This window comes from Hemicordylus capensis, chromosome 1 (genome assembly GCF_027244095.1).
Source record: "Hemicordylus capensis ecotype Gifberg chromosome 1, rHemCap1.1.pri, whole genome shotgun sequence".
NCBI classification, from domain to species: domain Eukaryota; kingdom Metazoa; phylum Chordata; class Lepidosauria; order Squamata; family Cordylidae; genus Hemicordylus; species Hemicordylus capensis.
The window spans coordinates 110,190,406-110,206,739 of NC_069657.1; the positions used below are offsets into that span (position 1 = coordinate 110,190,406).

Consider the following 16,334-nt stretch of genomic DNA (forward strand, 5'->3'; position numbering starts at 1 on the left):
GTTATCCTCACAAGAGATGTTAGGTTGAAAGAAAGAATGATTGGTCAAAAGTCACCCAGTGAGCTTCAAGTCTGATCAGGACTATGAACTGGGTTCTCCTAGCCCAAGTTAGATACTTTCTTCTTACAATGGTTTGTACTATTTTGGAATAGCCAAATATATTAAAATAAAATAATAAGGTCTTCTGGGAAGATGAAAACCTTCCTCCTCGTTCATCTCTAACCATGTAACTGAAGCAATAGAGCTGGATTGTGAATCTCTTTTTCTAACAATACTCTCATTTTCCTAATCCAACTTTCTCCTTTTTGAGCTTGATACACAACAATCAGACAAGTACATTCTAGATAGGTTGTTATTTTTAAAAACTGTTGAGTTGGAAAGAAGTTGGAACCCAATGCCCATGTTGTCCAAAATCTTCATCAGATTCGGGAATTTTGTCTTTCTCCCAGTTCCACAAGAAAAAAACAGATCAGAAAATTGTCACATTATTGAAATTGACACATTAATAAATATTACTACTATTATGATTATTAAAAATATTTGTATACCACTTTTCAACAAAAAGTTCTCAAAGCAGTTCACAGAACAAAAAGTAGAAGAAAATGGTTCCCTATCCCAAAAGAATTCACAATCTAAATAATAAATACAAGCAAAAAGGGATACCAGTAAGAACCACTAAAGAGATGTTATACTGGGCTGATGCATGGGGTGGGGGCGGTATTGCTCTCCTTTTACTATATATAAGAGCGCCAACACTTTAAAATGTATCTCTTTGCCCAGTTAGCAGGAGTACTCCATTACAAAAGGGGATTTCACTCATTAGTGCTGTTCTCACAACATGAGCTGCCTGGGTTACAACAGATAGTTCATGTTGTCTGGAGCACTGGGAGCAGTTGGCTGCTTTTTGTACCCAGGGTTTTAACGAGTTAAAACAAACCTGTGATTTGTTTCACCTCAGTAGGTGATCATGTGAATAATCTCCCCCAGGTAACTGGGCTTTCCCCTGGCCAGTCGCCATTGCCGGCACTGAGCCGGGAGGAACAAGCAGCTGCACAGAGTGGAACAGCTTCTGTACCTAAAGCAGCTGCTCCACTATGCATGTGCTGCATTCTGGACCCTTGGAGGACCCAGAGAGTGCTTTCCTCCTCCTGGTCTGCGTGTGGGCATGTGATTGGCAGCTTTATTTGTCTCCTTCGGTCATCTGCGGGGAGACAGATAGGAGCCTGCCTCCCCATCCACCCAGGTAAGAGGCTGTGTGAACAACTTTATTGTGTTTCAAGATTCCAAAGAATCTGAAGGTTTCAACCTAGTATATATCTTCACAAAATGAGCAAGAACAAAAGAGAGTTAAACTTGCAAGGTAAACTTATGGCTCTGTTGTTCCTTGACACATCCTTGCTAGATGACTGATTCAAATGTTACCTTTGTAGTATGGAAGCCACAATGGTGTGGTCTGGTCCCACACAGTCCTGGTAATGTTTGTAAGGGAGTGCTGTGTGGGCAAGGATTGATGTGGTTATTTCTCATGCCACAGTCATCAGCCCTCAGAGTTCCTATGTGGGATAGGTCCATATGTAAGATGAGAGCAAGTGAGATAAGAACTCACCAGTACCCTCATTTGCCATTGGAATACATTAGGAAGGAAAATAGGAAAATGACTGCAATTAGACTTTCCCTTTTAAAAATACAATAAAACAGCAGCATTCAAAAAAAAAAACACCCAAACCAAAAACCAGAGCAGATTTGTTTAAAATATGGTGGGAACCCATTCAATGGTTTATGCCAGGGTTTCTTAACCTTAGGCCCTCAGATGTTCTACAACTCCCATCATCCTCAGCCACAAAGGCCATGTCTGGGGATGATGGGAGTTGCAGTCCAACAACATCTGGGGGCCCAAGGTTAAGAAACTCTGGTTTATGCCCTTCTCCACTATACCCATGTTGTTTAAAGACAGTTTCAAAAGTGATTCATGCAAACTGCAGGGAATTTAAAAGGTGTTACTTATTCAATAGGTGCCCATTACTGTCACGCTAAAATATGCATATGTCTATTGCAGAAGTTTTGATCACACCTTGAATCACAGAGGACTACAAACCTCTGTAAAACCAATTTGACCAGAGACTCTGAAGGGACACAAGAAATTAATGTGCATACTATAGGCAGTGACAGCTCTAGAATGATTTCTTCCAGATTTCTAAAAAGTGGCCCATAAGTATAGAAAATGTGTCTTTCACATCTGTGAAAGCCACATAATTTTTTACATAATCCTCACTGCATGATCACTGTTTTTTGTTTTTTTTTAACATAATCTTCTCTCTTAGGTTTTCCAGCTACTTGAATACAAATATAAGTTCTGAAGTCTCTGTTTGGCTGCTGGCGTCTATCAGAGTGGCATCTAGATTCCTTCTTAGCCAGACATACTAGCCCTGTTCGGAAATTATGTTGTATGAATTTATAGATGTCTGTAGACTCATACATGTTTTTGTGATACACTTCATTGGAAGTGAAGTGAGAGGGGGGCAGGAATAAATGTTACTATGTACTGTATTACTTAAAGAAACTACTCAAAGAAACATTACTTAAAGAAACTAGATGTTACTTTATGCAAGTGATTAGGGCTCATGGGCTTGTTTTTTATTCCATAAATAGTCCTATTCAACCCCAGCACAACATCTCTCCAGTGGTTGTTGCTGGTGTCTACCATGTGTTTCTTTTTAGACTGTGAGCCATTTGGGGGCCCATCTTAATCTTCTTTTTCTATGTAAACCGCTTTGAGAACTTTTTCTTGTTGAAAAGCCGTATACAAATAGTAGCAGCCGCCGCAGCTTAGGTTTAACCCTGTATCCCTTCCATTGATCTAATCCTCATCCATCTCTCCACAGCTCCTATTTTCCTGGTGTGGAAGCTGCCTTTGGTACCAGGGAATGCATCCCCCCTCCTCAGAAGATAATTGCAGGGAGGCCTAATCAGGACTGTGGAGGGGACTAGGGGTTAAATTCTCCCCCCACCCATCAAGGTCCCAGTCCACAAGGACCTCAATCTGGCTCCTATTCACAGAATTGAAAAACAAGCATGCAGGTCCCAATCATGTGCTCAAAATAACATGTATTTTGCCTCTGGTAATGGAGCTTAAATGGAGAGGAACAGCTTTTAAGTGTTCTGGTTGTACCCTTTGTTGTTAAGGGAGGTTAGGGACAGTGCTTAATTTCTAAAAGGAGAAATGTTGAGGCTTATTTGTATGAAAGATATGCAATCACCTTGTAAGTGCTATTATTTAATTTTAAGTGGCCAGGAGGCACTTAGATTGACTTAGGAACATAGGAATCTGCCATATATTGAGTCAGACCATAGGTCCATCTAGCTCAGTATTGTCTACACAGACTGGCAGTGGCTTCTCCAAGGTTGCAGGCAGGAATCTCTCTCAGCCCTTATACAAGAGAATTGGAATGTTCCCCTTCTTGTAATCAGGTTGGTAAACCTGTATGTCATTTAAGTAATGCTCCTGCATAGAAATAGGGAGGGATGACGCGACCAAGAGGCTCACATGGATGAGACAGTAAATCTCTTCTGGGAAAGTTTGTATGGTTATGTGCAAAAAGACAAGTGTATCTCTTCTAAACAGCAATGGGACAAATTGTGGAAATGGACATTGGACGTAAACACCCACCCACCCCAATTACCTGATGTGCCTTGAAATCCGCCCACCCCGAGTTACAGTACTGCCTGCATATACTTTATAACCCTGTAGGTTACCAAATCCTTGTGTGTAAATCTTTGTAGATATATGGTGTACAAACAACCACTTTGTATATAATTGTGCTTTGGTAACGTACTGTATGCTTTGGTAGTTTGTTGGTTCAATAAAAGAATCTTGTCCTTTAAAAAAAAAAATAAATCTTATCCTATCTTGGAGAAGTCAGGGAGGGAACTTGGAACCTTCTGCTCTTCCCAGAGTGGCTCCATCCCCTGAGGGGAATATCTTACAGTGCTCACACATCAAGTCTCCCATTTATATGCAACCAGGGCAGATCCTTCATAGCTAAGGTGACAAGTCATGCTTGCTACTACAAGACCCGCTCTCCTCTCAAGAACTTTCCCAGTAAGATAGCAAAGAAGTAGTACTTTTCTGCATATATGATTCCTAGCATTAAAAATTGATTTTGGGGCTGAACATTGATAAGCCTTGGCAGAAAGTGGTGCTCTTACTCCTAGACGTAGGGCCAAAGTCCAGGGCCTCCACACACACCCCGGGGTCCCCCAAATTCTCTTTAGTCTGTCCTGGGTGGTGTGGTCACTGCTGGCCCACATGGTGCCGAGTGGCCAAGTATGATTATGACCTGTGCCAGGTGCTTTAGAGACAGAGGGAGGAGTGGGGAAAGAAATATGAGGGATGGGAATATGTTAAGTTGAGTGTTGAAATGTTTCTGCTAATGCATATTTGCATAAATATACCTTTCTTATATTCTTACTTTCTTGTGAGTTCAGTTTCTGTTTGTGCCCTCAAGAACCAAAGTGTTAAAAAATACAGTGTTTGTCAATGGGGGGGGGGTTGTATGTGTAGGGGGATGATGCTTAACTTGCTGCGGGGGGCTCCAGTGGCGGGTGGGGGCGCTCCAAAGGCCTTTAGGTCCAGGCTCCAAAATTACCTAAGTGCACCTTTGTTGGCAGATAAATTAATTCCTAACTGGATATGATTACTGAGTGGCAAAATAAAGGCACATTATATGTGCTCTTCAGTAGAAGTATGGGCCTCAAGCCTGACTGTAGATCATTTCTCTGGTTGGCTGGATTCTTCCCTTGTTCCCATCCAGATACTTTTGCACAGGAGTGTCTCTATTTTAATCTGTGAAATGTTGGAGCATATATGTATACCTGCCTCTGAACAGATTTCAAACTTTATAACTTTTCTTTTGTTCTTCCTGCACTGACGCTAGTTCTTTATTTCTAACCAGAATCTAACCTCCATGCCATCTTATTTTTCCTTTCTTGGACCTAGATTAATTCATTGGTGTTACATTGCTTTCAGACTTCCCGCAAATGCCCCACTAACCTGTAGTTTTGGAAAAGCTTTCTCTCATCATATCTTCTGTTATAAAAGGGGGTAAAGTTGTATTGATCATTCAGTCTCCTTCCACCATCTTTCACACAGAGTTTTCCTGACATCTCATCTATCCTGTTTCCCCAAGACTGTTGTGTTTATATCTCACCTTTCTCTAACTCCTTTTTCCATCTGACCACCTTGCCCACACTGGATGTTAGAAAGGCACACAGGATTTTAGAGAGGTAGTGCTTCCAAACAAAAATGTTTTAAAAATCCCTAAATGTATTCCTTCTGTTAATTGGCTATAGGTAGGAAAATGTTAACTAAACCCCCAAATAAATGGGTATGTCATGGCATTATATGGCCCTGCATTGCCTCTGTGTTTCCTACCACAATATATCATTTCACAAAAGGTATGTGGTTATTCACAGGCCTCAATCAAGAATGTACCCCTACTCAATATTTATAAAGTAGTTACCTTGCCTGACTTGCTCTGATTTGCCAAATATTATGATTTAGGCCCCCAATTTCAGCAAGCTCCAGGTCAATGGTGGCCACACTTTTTAAGATGTGTATGACTAGTCAGTTTCAAAGTGTGAGACAGAACTACTGTACATGCTACCACGGAGCACATGTGATGCATTCAGAATGTCCCAGGTTCAATCCTCATCATCTCCAACTAAAGAATCTTAGGTAGGAGGGCTAGGAAAGACCTCTGCTTTAATTCCTTCTGGCTGGTATACACTTGTTGAATTCTTGTCATAAGTTAGTCACTCATGCTTTTGACTAAGCAGTATAGCCCCTCACTACTACTCCCCACTTTATTTGATTAAGCCCCTAGACTTTCCCCAGCTAGGTTATTGTTGGTAGTCACATGTGGCTTCTATATAGAAATTAACTCAAATGAGAGGGCCTGTGTTCCTTAGGGTAAGAAATACCAGTCCATACAGATGTCATTCATACTTCTACACTGTTTTAGATACACTCTATTTGTGGACTTTTGTGGCAAAACACAGGTGTCTGTCTGAGTAAGCTATTAATGTGCTCCGTCTAGATTGTACTAAGAATTTTCTGGATTCCTGCATTATGACCGCACAGGGCTATAAGTAGAAGCTGATAATATGTTGCTAAATTTTACTTACCAAATTCTACTCCAAATTTCTAAAGGGCCAAACAAATTGTAAACAAGAACCTAAAATAATTACATTAGTGAAGAGGGCTAATGCCTAAACCAAAATTGCTTGCCTATTTGTATTTAATTATTTAAAGGTAAAGATTGCTCTACCTGAAGCTTATTTTCTGTCTTTTGAATACTTAGGACCTCTGTACTTATGACAGCCCCCCTGCACTATACTTCCTCTATACTATACTAATATTCTGTACTTAGGACAGCCCCCCTGCTCCTGTACTTGTAAAGGGGAATCCTCACTGGATTCCCTCTTACCAGTATACCAGCTCGGTTCAAACTCAAACCCGGTCTGGCTCGACCGGGCCAAAACCAGGCCTAGTCGGCTTGAATCCAATTGAGCCTAACTGGCAAAACCGGTTTTGTGCAGATCCCTACTTGGGAGGTCCACCTTGCTCCTTCCTCCTTGTTGATCTTTTGGTGCTTCACAAAAGTAGTACTTTCTAGAAGGCTTTGGGGATTACTCTAATTTACATTTGTATGCTCTTGCTGATTGTTGCTTTGCTGGGCTTCTACTTTTATTTGCTGCTGTTTTGATTTATTGTAATTATGTTTGAGATGTGTATTGTTGTTTTTAGACTTTTGTTGCCTGGCTAAGGGCTATCAGAAGTGAGGGAGTGAAAGGATTCCTTTTGACCCTCCTGGAATCTCTTCCTGTGTGTACACTCAGGTGTGTGGGGGAAGGAATGGATTGTGACCTAAATTTTTAGAAAAAAATACATAGTGTTTCAATAAAACTATTTGAAGGTCATATTTAAGTAGTTGTACTGAATAACAAATGGAAATAGTTTAGGTATGTTTCCTAAGTAATTACACTTTTGATTCAGCTACACTTCGGAGATTAAGCTGTAATAAGTGAGTAAGTGCTTGTATATTGTGTAAGTATTAACATTATTGCACTCATAATCATTTCTCAAAAAGTCAGTTATTCTGGTGAGTACATTGTATTCTCTGTCATCCTCATTTACAATAGGTTACAACTGCTTTCATGTTATCTAAACCCACCAAAGTCAGGTGGCCAAGCAGCATTTTCCTCCACCACCCAACATCTGCCACCCAACTTCAAATCTTTTTACAGATGTTAAATTACAGATGTTGAGTGGGGAGGGAAGTGTTGCTCGGCCACCTGACATTGGTGGTTTCAACCAACCCAAAAGCTGTTTAACAAGCGCCAGTAGGAACATAGGAAACTGCCATATACTGAGTCAGACCATTGGTCTATCTAGCTCAGTATTGTCTTCACAGACTGGCAGTGGCTTCTCCAAGGTTGCAGGCAGGAATCTCTCTCAGCCCTATCTTGGAGAAGCCATGGAGGGAACTTGAAACCACCTGCTCTTCCCAGAGCGGCTTCATCCCCTGAGGGGAAGATCTTGCAGTGCTCACACATCAAGTCTCCCATTCATATGCAACCAGGGCAGACCCTGCTTAGCTATGGGGTCAAGTCATGCTTGCTACCACAAGACCAGCGCACATGCTCACCGGGAACTGTTGCTTGGTGGCACTTTACTTGCAGTCGTATTGTGTGAAACCACCCAGTATTATTGTCTGGATCTCTGTTGTGGTTGTCACAATGTGGCAAGGAACCTACCCGCTCTAGGAAGATGCCCAGTTTTGCACCCATCAGCAATGGTAACCTGGTACTGGATCTGGTTGGCTGGAAGAGTCAAGAGCATCTGTCACCCAGTGACAGTGGGGAACCTGGCATGCCTGATTCAGACACAGGCATGGGAAGGCAGGATCACATTTGGCTGATTGACCAATGCATTATCTTGATAGAAAGAGATAATCTTGCAATCACTTACAAGATTGTGCATAGGGTTATTTAGGGCAGCACAGGGCCATGCTGGGGAGGTGACAGCCTTGGCTCCCATAGATAAGCAAACCTGAAAGACAAAGGCACCAGGAGGAGGAGGAGACCTAATCCTCCAGTCTGAGGCTTGGTTGTGTATGGGGGGTGGGGCATGGTGGTCTTTAAAAGGGGCACTGAAGACCAGCCAGGAAGATAGGACCAGGTCTTTGCCTTGTAACAACAGTCTCATTAGCAGGAAATTAGAAAAAAGATATCTCAACATTATAACCTACAAATAAGGTCTAGCAAATGTAGGTCTTTGATTTATTTCTGATAGGATTAGAGACAGATAAGACCACTTTTAGAATGTTGTGTCTGATTCTTGTTCAGATGAATTCAAATGGCACAAATAATGGCAGCTTAAATGACTGTCAGAATGGAGAACATATCTTATGAACAGTGTCTTAAAAATACTTTTTTTGGCTTTACAAAATTGGGACCCTGTAATTAACAATTGCATTCTGTAAATATATCAGAGAGGGGATGCAGTAGAGGTCGTGACAGTAGATCTTACAACAATGAATGGCTGCATGTTTAACTTGCAGAAAATAGCTTCTATTAGCAACATCCAGTTTTGGAATAACATCTTCAGAGTGTGCAGAGTCAGGCAGAAGTTGGCAACCAGTGTAGCAACCTGATTTGGGTGAGTTCAGACATACCAAAGCTATAAGACTGCTGTTCTTCAAAATCTGAACTCTTGTATGGCGTGCCTCAGGGCTCCATATTGTCTCCGATGTTGTTTAACATCTACATGAAAACACTGGGAGAGATCATCAGGAGATTTGGTGCAGGGTGCTATCAGTATGCTGATGACACCCAAATCTATTTCTCCATGTCAGCATCATCGGGAGAGGGCATAACCGCCCTAAATGCCTGCCTGGAGTCAGTGATGGGCTGGATGAAGGATAACAAACTGAAACTGAATCCAGATAAGACGGAGGTACTCATTAGGGATGTGCACAAAACCGGTTTGCCCGGTTCGGTTCGAATTCGGAACCTAACTGTCCAAGATCGAGCTAGATACATTTTTGAAGGGTATCATTATTATGTGAATTTGTTGCATCAGCTGTAGCCCACTGTAGGCAGGAAAAAATTTTATTCTGGGTCTTGTGTCCTGTGCCCCAGCCCTCATGCCTTTCTCTTTCTGTGGGACATCAAGGGCTACTACTGCTAGAGACAGAGTATTAAGAACAGAATACTGAGTAGAGTAAACGGGAACAGGTGCCAGTAAAATCAGTGGCTGACATCCTAAAAACACATACGTGCATGGGGGCTCTGCAGGGATGCTCTGGGAGCCCACATACAATTCCCTCAATCCTCCTACACACCACACACTGCTAAGCCAAGAAGCTAAGACTTCCAGGTCTTAGTCATGCTTTGGAAGCACTCTGCAAGATCAGAAACATGTCACTGAGTGTCAGCAATGTGTTTCTGGTCTTACAGAGCACTTCTTGAGCTTGAGCAGTGCTTGGAAGTCTTAGCGCTCTGGTGTAACGGCATGTGCATAGGACTGGTGGAGTTGTGTGTGGGCTCCCAGAACCTCCTCACATATGCTTTATTCGTCAGGATGTCATCCCAGTAGGTTATTTGGGGTTGATGATGGTCTAACTACCACCTTTGGCATTAGAAAAGAATTTTCAAGTCTGATATGCTTCAACAGCACACAGTTGCAACTTGATTCTTCTATTCTCTGTATGTAGTTGTGGTTAGGTTCTGTGGGTTGCTGATATGTGAGTGGTCATAACTTGAACCCAGGAGCATTTTGATCCTTCAAACTGTATCATTCAATTTATGTTGTCAGCTTTGCTTAAACATTCATGTGGGAACTTTCTAAATAGGACAATAGAGTAAACACACTAAATTAAGCATTGAGATTGAATCCCTGCCCCTTCCCTCATGCTAAATACAGGATTGGTCCAATCACCTGTTGTGGTGGGGGGAGGAAGTACCTGGATTTAGTCTGTTCCCATCCCCCTGCCATGGTTTCTTCCCCAGAAGATTAGTGCTGTCAGAATATTCATTACAGATATTCCTCTTCCCAGCAGCATCATTTTGTGTATTTGCACAAGATACATGTATTTGCGTATTTGCACAAGATTAAGAGAGATCAATGTACAGAAACCTTTTTCTGCTCACATTGCCCTTGCTCTATTGGGGCAAATATATGCTACTAACCATATACAAAATAGGGAATTTAAACAGCATTGTTGTCTGTTTTGGCCTTTGTATCTTTAAATAATATTTAAAACATGACTGAATATTAGAATGAGGTTTTGTGTGTTTAGGATAATATTACAAAACTTATTTTTCTATTTTATACATATATGCATTCAACTCTCATATTGAATTCTATGGGGCTTGAAAGTGCGTAACTTTCACTGAATCAGGCATTATAGATATGTACGTTTTGTATCCTTCAAATGTTATTGTATTATAATTGTAATAATAAACATTATATGAAAAATGTCACAATGTCTTTTTTAGGCTAGAGGGGGTATAGTTTCCCTTAGATGTAGATTACCACACACATTTTTAATAATTTCTAGGTATTGATGACTTATTTTTACTTCAATTTGTCATTGAGAAGACAAAGGCCTACTCTGTGAACCTTAATTACCTTTTTCATCACGTAGGTTGTGCATTTTGTTTCCATGTTTTACAGAATAAGGCAATTATGGAACGTGTTACAAACTTGTCAGATACGGTTGTTGGTCTTGAATCATTTATCGGCTCTGAGAGAGAAACCAATCCATTATACAAGGATTACCATGGTAAGTTCCATCCTTAGCAATGCAAAAGTCTGCCCTGAGTGCTTCTAGGGCACTTAGCAGTTTACCCTCCAATTGGAATATCCGCCATAAAGGAGCATTTGATTTCATTTTTGAATATACCTCTCAAATGGTTCACCTTGCTAACCAATCTTGATTTAGGCAATTTTTCACTAAAGTGCATTAAGGCTGCAAAGGAAACATGGCAACTCCTTGCGTGTTGTCAAGCTGTATTACTGAGGCATGGCTCAATCAGATGTACATCTCAACAGGCAGGCTGTGGGGAATTCACATGCAGAGGAGGCTTGGCAATCGTCTGGCCAGTGAGCTGAAATTGTCATGAAATCAATAGTTTTGATCTGTCAGGTTCTAAATAGAGAACATGAAGAACAGTTTATGTATTTCAGTGAACAGACAGCTAAACAATACAGCAAACAAAAAAATAACGTTCTATCTAAAGGTTACTAATTAATTTGTTTGATTTCTAATTGTAACAAGCTTTTAAAATGGGTAAGCTACACTAGAGTTTAAAATGTATATGAAAGCACTTTTGCTGTAGAAACTTAACTGTGTTATCAAGAATGCCTAACCATGTTTTTATGTGGATTGTTTTGGCACATATATTTTTAAGGCTCTTGCAACCCAATTTGTGGAAGTTTAAAAGATATTAAGAGACTAAGCTCTGCATGACAAACAGTTTTAGCTAATCCAGAGTAGAGCTTTGAGTGTGCATAAATTACTACTATAATTATTGTAGCACTACTGTAGTTCCATGGAAACCTCCATTCCAAAGACTGAGCTACTTATTTGAATCCTGCTGTAAACGTTGTAAGAATGTGGAAACATTCTACTTTAGATGAGAAAATGCAGCTTGGCTGCTGCAGTGGAACTTCTTTAGTTTTGACATGGTTAAAACTGTTGTGTGTTAAATCAGAAGATACTCTCCTGAAATAATTTCCTGAAATCAGAAATGACATTTAAAAAATGAAGGAAGAACAAATGCTACTGGAAAAATAATTGCCTGATTTTTAATCAGCTAGGTACTGGCAATATAATATGATGGATCTCTTTTAAATGGTGGTGGAAGTATTTAGGGCAATGCATTATCTTTCATAATGTTTGTGTTATGATTTTTATAAAATTGTGTTCTTGTTTCTCTATCCTAGCAAATAACTCCCCGCTCCCCCACCATACAAGTTCTTGCATTGTTTAAAATTTGTTTTGGAGAGTGAAAAAAGTTGTAATTGAACCATTCTTTATCAGAAAATATATTACTCACTAAAAAGGGAGGTCATACATTTTACACTTTTGCATTAGCAGTTTTATAATTTAATACATTTCTGTGATTGGATGCTTTTGACCTATTTAATAAGAAATGTATATCCTCCAGTATTCTTCTATAGAAAATAAGTTTATAGATTTGCAATGCTCTTTATTCTCACACCAAAGCTGACTGCTTTAATGCACACACACATCCTACACACACAATTACATCTTGCTGAAGACCCTTCCCAAACTGCTTCATACATTTACACTGTCCTGCACTAGCTTCTGAAGCACTGTGTATAGGTAAACTGAGTATAACGGTTTCCCTTTTAAAAAACTTAAGTATGTTTAATCTCAAAATGGCTCTTGTTTGTACTTATTATAGAATAGCTGCAACTCGAGCAGATTCAACAACGTTTACTAATTGATAGGTGATCATGCACTCCAACAACACTCTAAAAAGCATTCTTTAATCTCCTCAAAAGGCAAATTAGAGACAGTGATTTCCCATGATCAAGTACCAGAAAATACAGACTGGGCAGCATACAGACTAGATGGTCATGACTAAGCACTATTAAAATCTATGAGACCAGTTAGCCATAACTAACCTAAAGACCCATTAATTTCAATGAGACTTAGTAATGACTTAGTCAGTTAAAATTAGTCAGTTTTAGTCAGTTTTAACTGTTAAATTCTTGGTTGATTTTATTCTTGGTTGAGTTTATGCTGCAAACCACCTAGAGACTTCGGTAGTGGGCAGTATACAAATTTATTAAATAAACAAATATAAATGATTTAATCGATGCTGTTCTGTGTGTCTAATAGAGTCATTTGAAGTAAATGTAAGCAGTAATTATGAAATGTGTTTTATGTTGAATTTATTATGTTTATGTTGTTCTTATATGCCAATTCTAAATACACTAGTTGTGATTCGAAGATTGATTGATGTATATTGTTGTTGTGAGTGGCCCAGATAACAACTTGTTATGGGGCAGCTAACAAATAAAGTTTGTTTGTTGATTTTTATGCCACCTAACCCAGATAGCTGGTTATGTAAGTAATAGTTTTCTCCAAGTTAAACCCCACTCAGAAAAGACAAGCTGCTTTTTAAACTGGCTTGCCTTTTTGAGTCACAGCTGTAGCAGAGAAAACAGATGAAATGGTGTGTCCTCCCCCCAAACACACACAGCTTCTTCAGATTGCAGCTATTACACAGAAATAAGTTTCATTGAAACAGTGACCTACTTCCAAATAATGACTGACTCCACTAAAGTTACTTGTCTAACTAAATTGGAAACAATAAGACATATGTTTCTAAGGGAATCCATTATGATTAACTTTAGCTGGTTCATGGGCCAGCATTTTTAAGATTGTGTAAATGGAATAATATATGACCTATATATTACAGGTTTTTATTTAAAAAATACTGACGGTAATTTAGGAGAAATACAATAATATATATTTTTAGATAATGTAGTTGTTTACTTCATTTAAAAGTTCTGGTTTTATGTAACACTGTGTATATAATTTCCCTAATGTCTCCATACAATTCAGTTGGGTATTACTTAACATTTGAAAAGAGTGCCCATTTTTTTGAACTAGGACTGCTTCACAACAATGCAGTTCGAATTGTCTAGTATTCCCACCTTCATTCCTTAGCTTTGGAATCATTATTCCTTGGATTTGTGGAACAGCTAATGTAAGCTTTAATTGTGACATCTTGTAAAATATTTCTCATTTTCTGTTGTGGAAAATGACCCTTAGGTTGTTCAGAAACTATATTAAGCAGCACAGAAACCATCCAGCGTCCTTGTCAGAAGGAATCAGCTTGAGACTCAACTGACAGAATGCAGAGCTTGCAGTGTTCCTAGCATTGTTACAAAATTCCAGCAAGCTCAATGGAAGTCTTGCATGCAGAGAATAATTTGTGTTGTTTATGTAGTGGTTAACATTTATCAGGCAACGTATTCTACAGTTCTGGTTCCCATCAGAGTTTTTAAAAGTCATTATCAAGGTGCGAAACGAAATACTTTTCATTAGAGCTTCACTGGTTATCAGTAACCCATGAGCCTTGCTTGCTGGCTGCTTACTGGTGCATTTAATAAAATAAAGATCACTCAGTGGTGCCGTGGGCAGCATGCAAGGTGATAGCCATATTTGCTTACTGTAAATACAAGAGAAAATCACACACAAACCGGCTGTAGTTTTGACAAGTATTAAGATCCCTCTTTACATCTGTACCTCTGTACCAAAGTGCAATTAGTTTTCCTCGCACAAGGATTTCTGTTTATCTTATTCTGCTTGATTACTTGAGTATAATCGCACCGTTTGCTTCATTGCTCCTGGTCGTAAGCTCCAGTTTTAAAAGGGGAGGATGAGTGTGTGTAAATATACTGAATTCTGCTGTAAGACATTAATTTACGCATCTGGATATCAGCATTTTCTTAATTTTTTTCCTCCACTACTTTTCCTTTTCACAAGGTTTGGTTCACATACGCCAGATTCCTCGGCTTAATAGCATGATCTGTGATGTGTCAGACATGAAGGACCTTGCTTTTAGATTGAAAAGGAAGCTGCTCACCATTGAGGTAAGATATTTATATGCGTAGGTATAGATATAGATATATGAACAATTCTGTACCAAGGATGGAATATTGTCTTAATTTTTAGGCACAGTTAATTTGCAGTTAATGGTATACTGTGTTTTAGTTGGGTTTTCATACTTAGAGTGATTTTATAAAATATTGTTGTTATTATTAAAACAGTCAGTTTCTACACTACAAAAATTAGATTATCCAGAAGCAATTCATTTTATTTTTAAATGAACATATAAAAAGTAGGCCACAACTTTCAGTAACGAAGCATGGCACACATATTTCTAAAGATGTCAGAAGCATGTTTAATTTAGTGAGTGGAAGGTGTCTATGTGTTATTACTACAGTTGAGGATTTTTTATGTGTAATGCTGTCTAAAATTGAGTGTGCTATGAGAGATAAATATCCTGATCAGTATACAGAAACCATTTTCTTTGCATTACTGGAATCACCTTTAGCTCTTCGGTGTCATTTTAAACACAGTATCATTTACACACATATTCTTGAGTAAATTTTCTACTACATTTAAACTTTCCCCCTCTGACCTTTATGAAGACAGTCCATACAGAAAGCAATAATACAAAAGTTTATTTCATTTTAAACTTGCTAAAGAGCAAATGAATATAGAACTACTCAGCAATTAGTTGATGTATTTATTAACCAAGTAAATGCTGAAGAGAAACAAGAGATAGCTGTTGGGGTGATGGGATAGTCATCAGTACAGTCTCTGTAGCTTTTAAACAAAGACATAAAACATCCAAGCAGCCCTGACAAATCATTTAGTTTAATCTCTTTTCAAATGAAAAGCTGTTAAGCAGGCCACTTGTCTTAACTGCTTGAAACCATAAAAGGAAGAATTGCCACCAATATATTAGCATATTTTTTACTTCATCACCAAATGATGGTCAATATGGCTTGGCATTGCTTTGGTGTTTGGGATTTCACCCTTAAGTGACCACTTTGGCCCTTATTTGACCCGCTGCCCTCTTTAGCTAGCCACTTGATAAGGTAACTTGAGGATTCTCTTTCTTTCTCTCTCCATCTCTCTCACTGTCTCTCCACAATTGCAAGTTGCACTAACCTATAAATCTGTGAAAGGAGCCTATCAAGTGACAAATTAAAGTGCCCTCCTCCTAATAATGGTCATCAATGTCCTTAATTATCTAGTCCTATTGAATGTAGTTAATAGTTAATCAAGAAGCCAGTTTTTCAACCAGGTCATCTCTGCATGAGTACTTGAAGTTTCTCAACTGGAGACACTCCCTTCAAAGCCACTTAAAGCCAAATGCATGATGAAGATTGTTGTGTCACTTTTTTCCTTTTAAGATATGGTGATTCCTTTGTGGATTTTTCTAGTTCTTAGAAAATCCACTTAATGGAACTAAACACTGTACTTGTGTAGTCCATTTAAACATAATTTCACTTCATCAAAAGACTATTCATCTTCTGAATCACTACTAGAATAAGAGACTTTAATATTCATGCTAGAGTTTAAAATGCAGAAATTGTGATTGCTTTTACTGACACAGGCAGAGTATTTTCCTTCTGTATTAAATTCTCATTTACTACACTGTTGAACTGAAATATTTTAATATATTTCCTAAGGAAACTTGGATCAGAAGATGTTTCT

General features: G+C 39.0%; 1 protein-coding gene and 1 long non-coding RNA gene across 5 annotated transcripts in view; one reads left to right on the forward strand and one right to left on the reverse strand.

Annotated features, from left to right (window-relative positions):
- The window catches only part of ELP4 (elongator acetyltransferase complex subunit 4), a 283,969-nt gene that overhangs the window by 124,032 nt on the left and 143,603 nt on the right, over positions 1–16,334 (forward strand). For all 4 annotated transcript variants that reach the window (XR_008313000.1, XR_008312999.1, XM_053283057.1 and 1 more), the window contains exons 8-9: positions 10,739–10,847; positions 14,592–14,698. Coding sequence is in view for 2 of the 4 variants with exons in the window: in XM_053283057.1 (XP_053139032.1) it covers positions 10,739–10,847; positions 14,592–14,698 (216 nt within the window). In the remaining 2 variants the exon portion in view is untranslated. The remainder of the gene's footprint in view (positions 1–10,738; positions 10,848–14,591; positions 14,699–16,334) is intronic.
- Positions 1–16,334, reverse strand: part of LOC128339339 (uncharacterized) — a 36,062-nt gene that overhangs the window by 1,512 nt on the left and 18,216 nt on the right. The window lies entirely within an intron of this gene.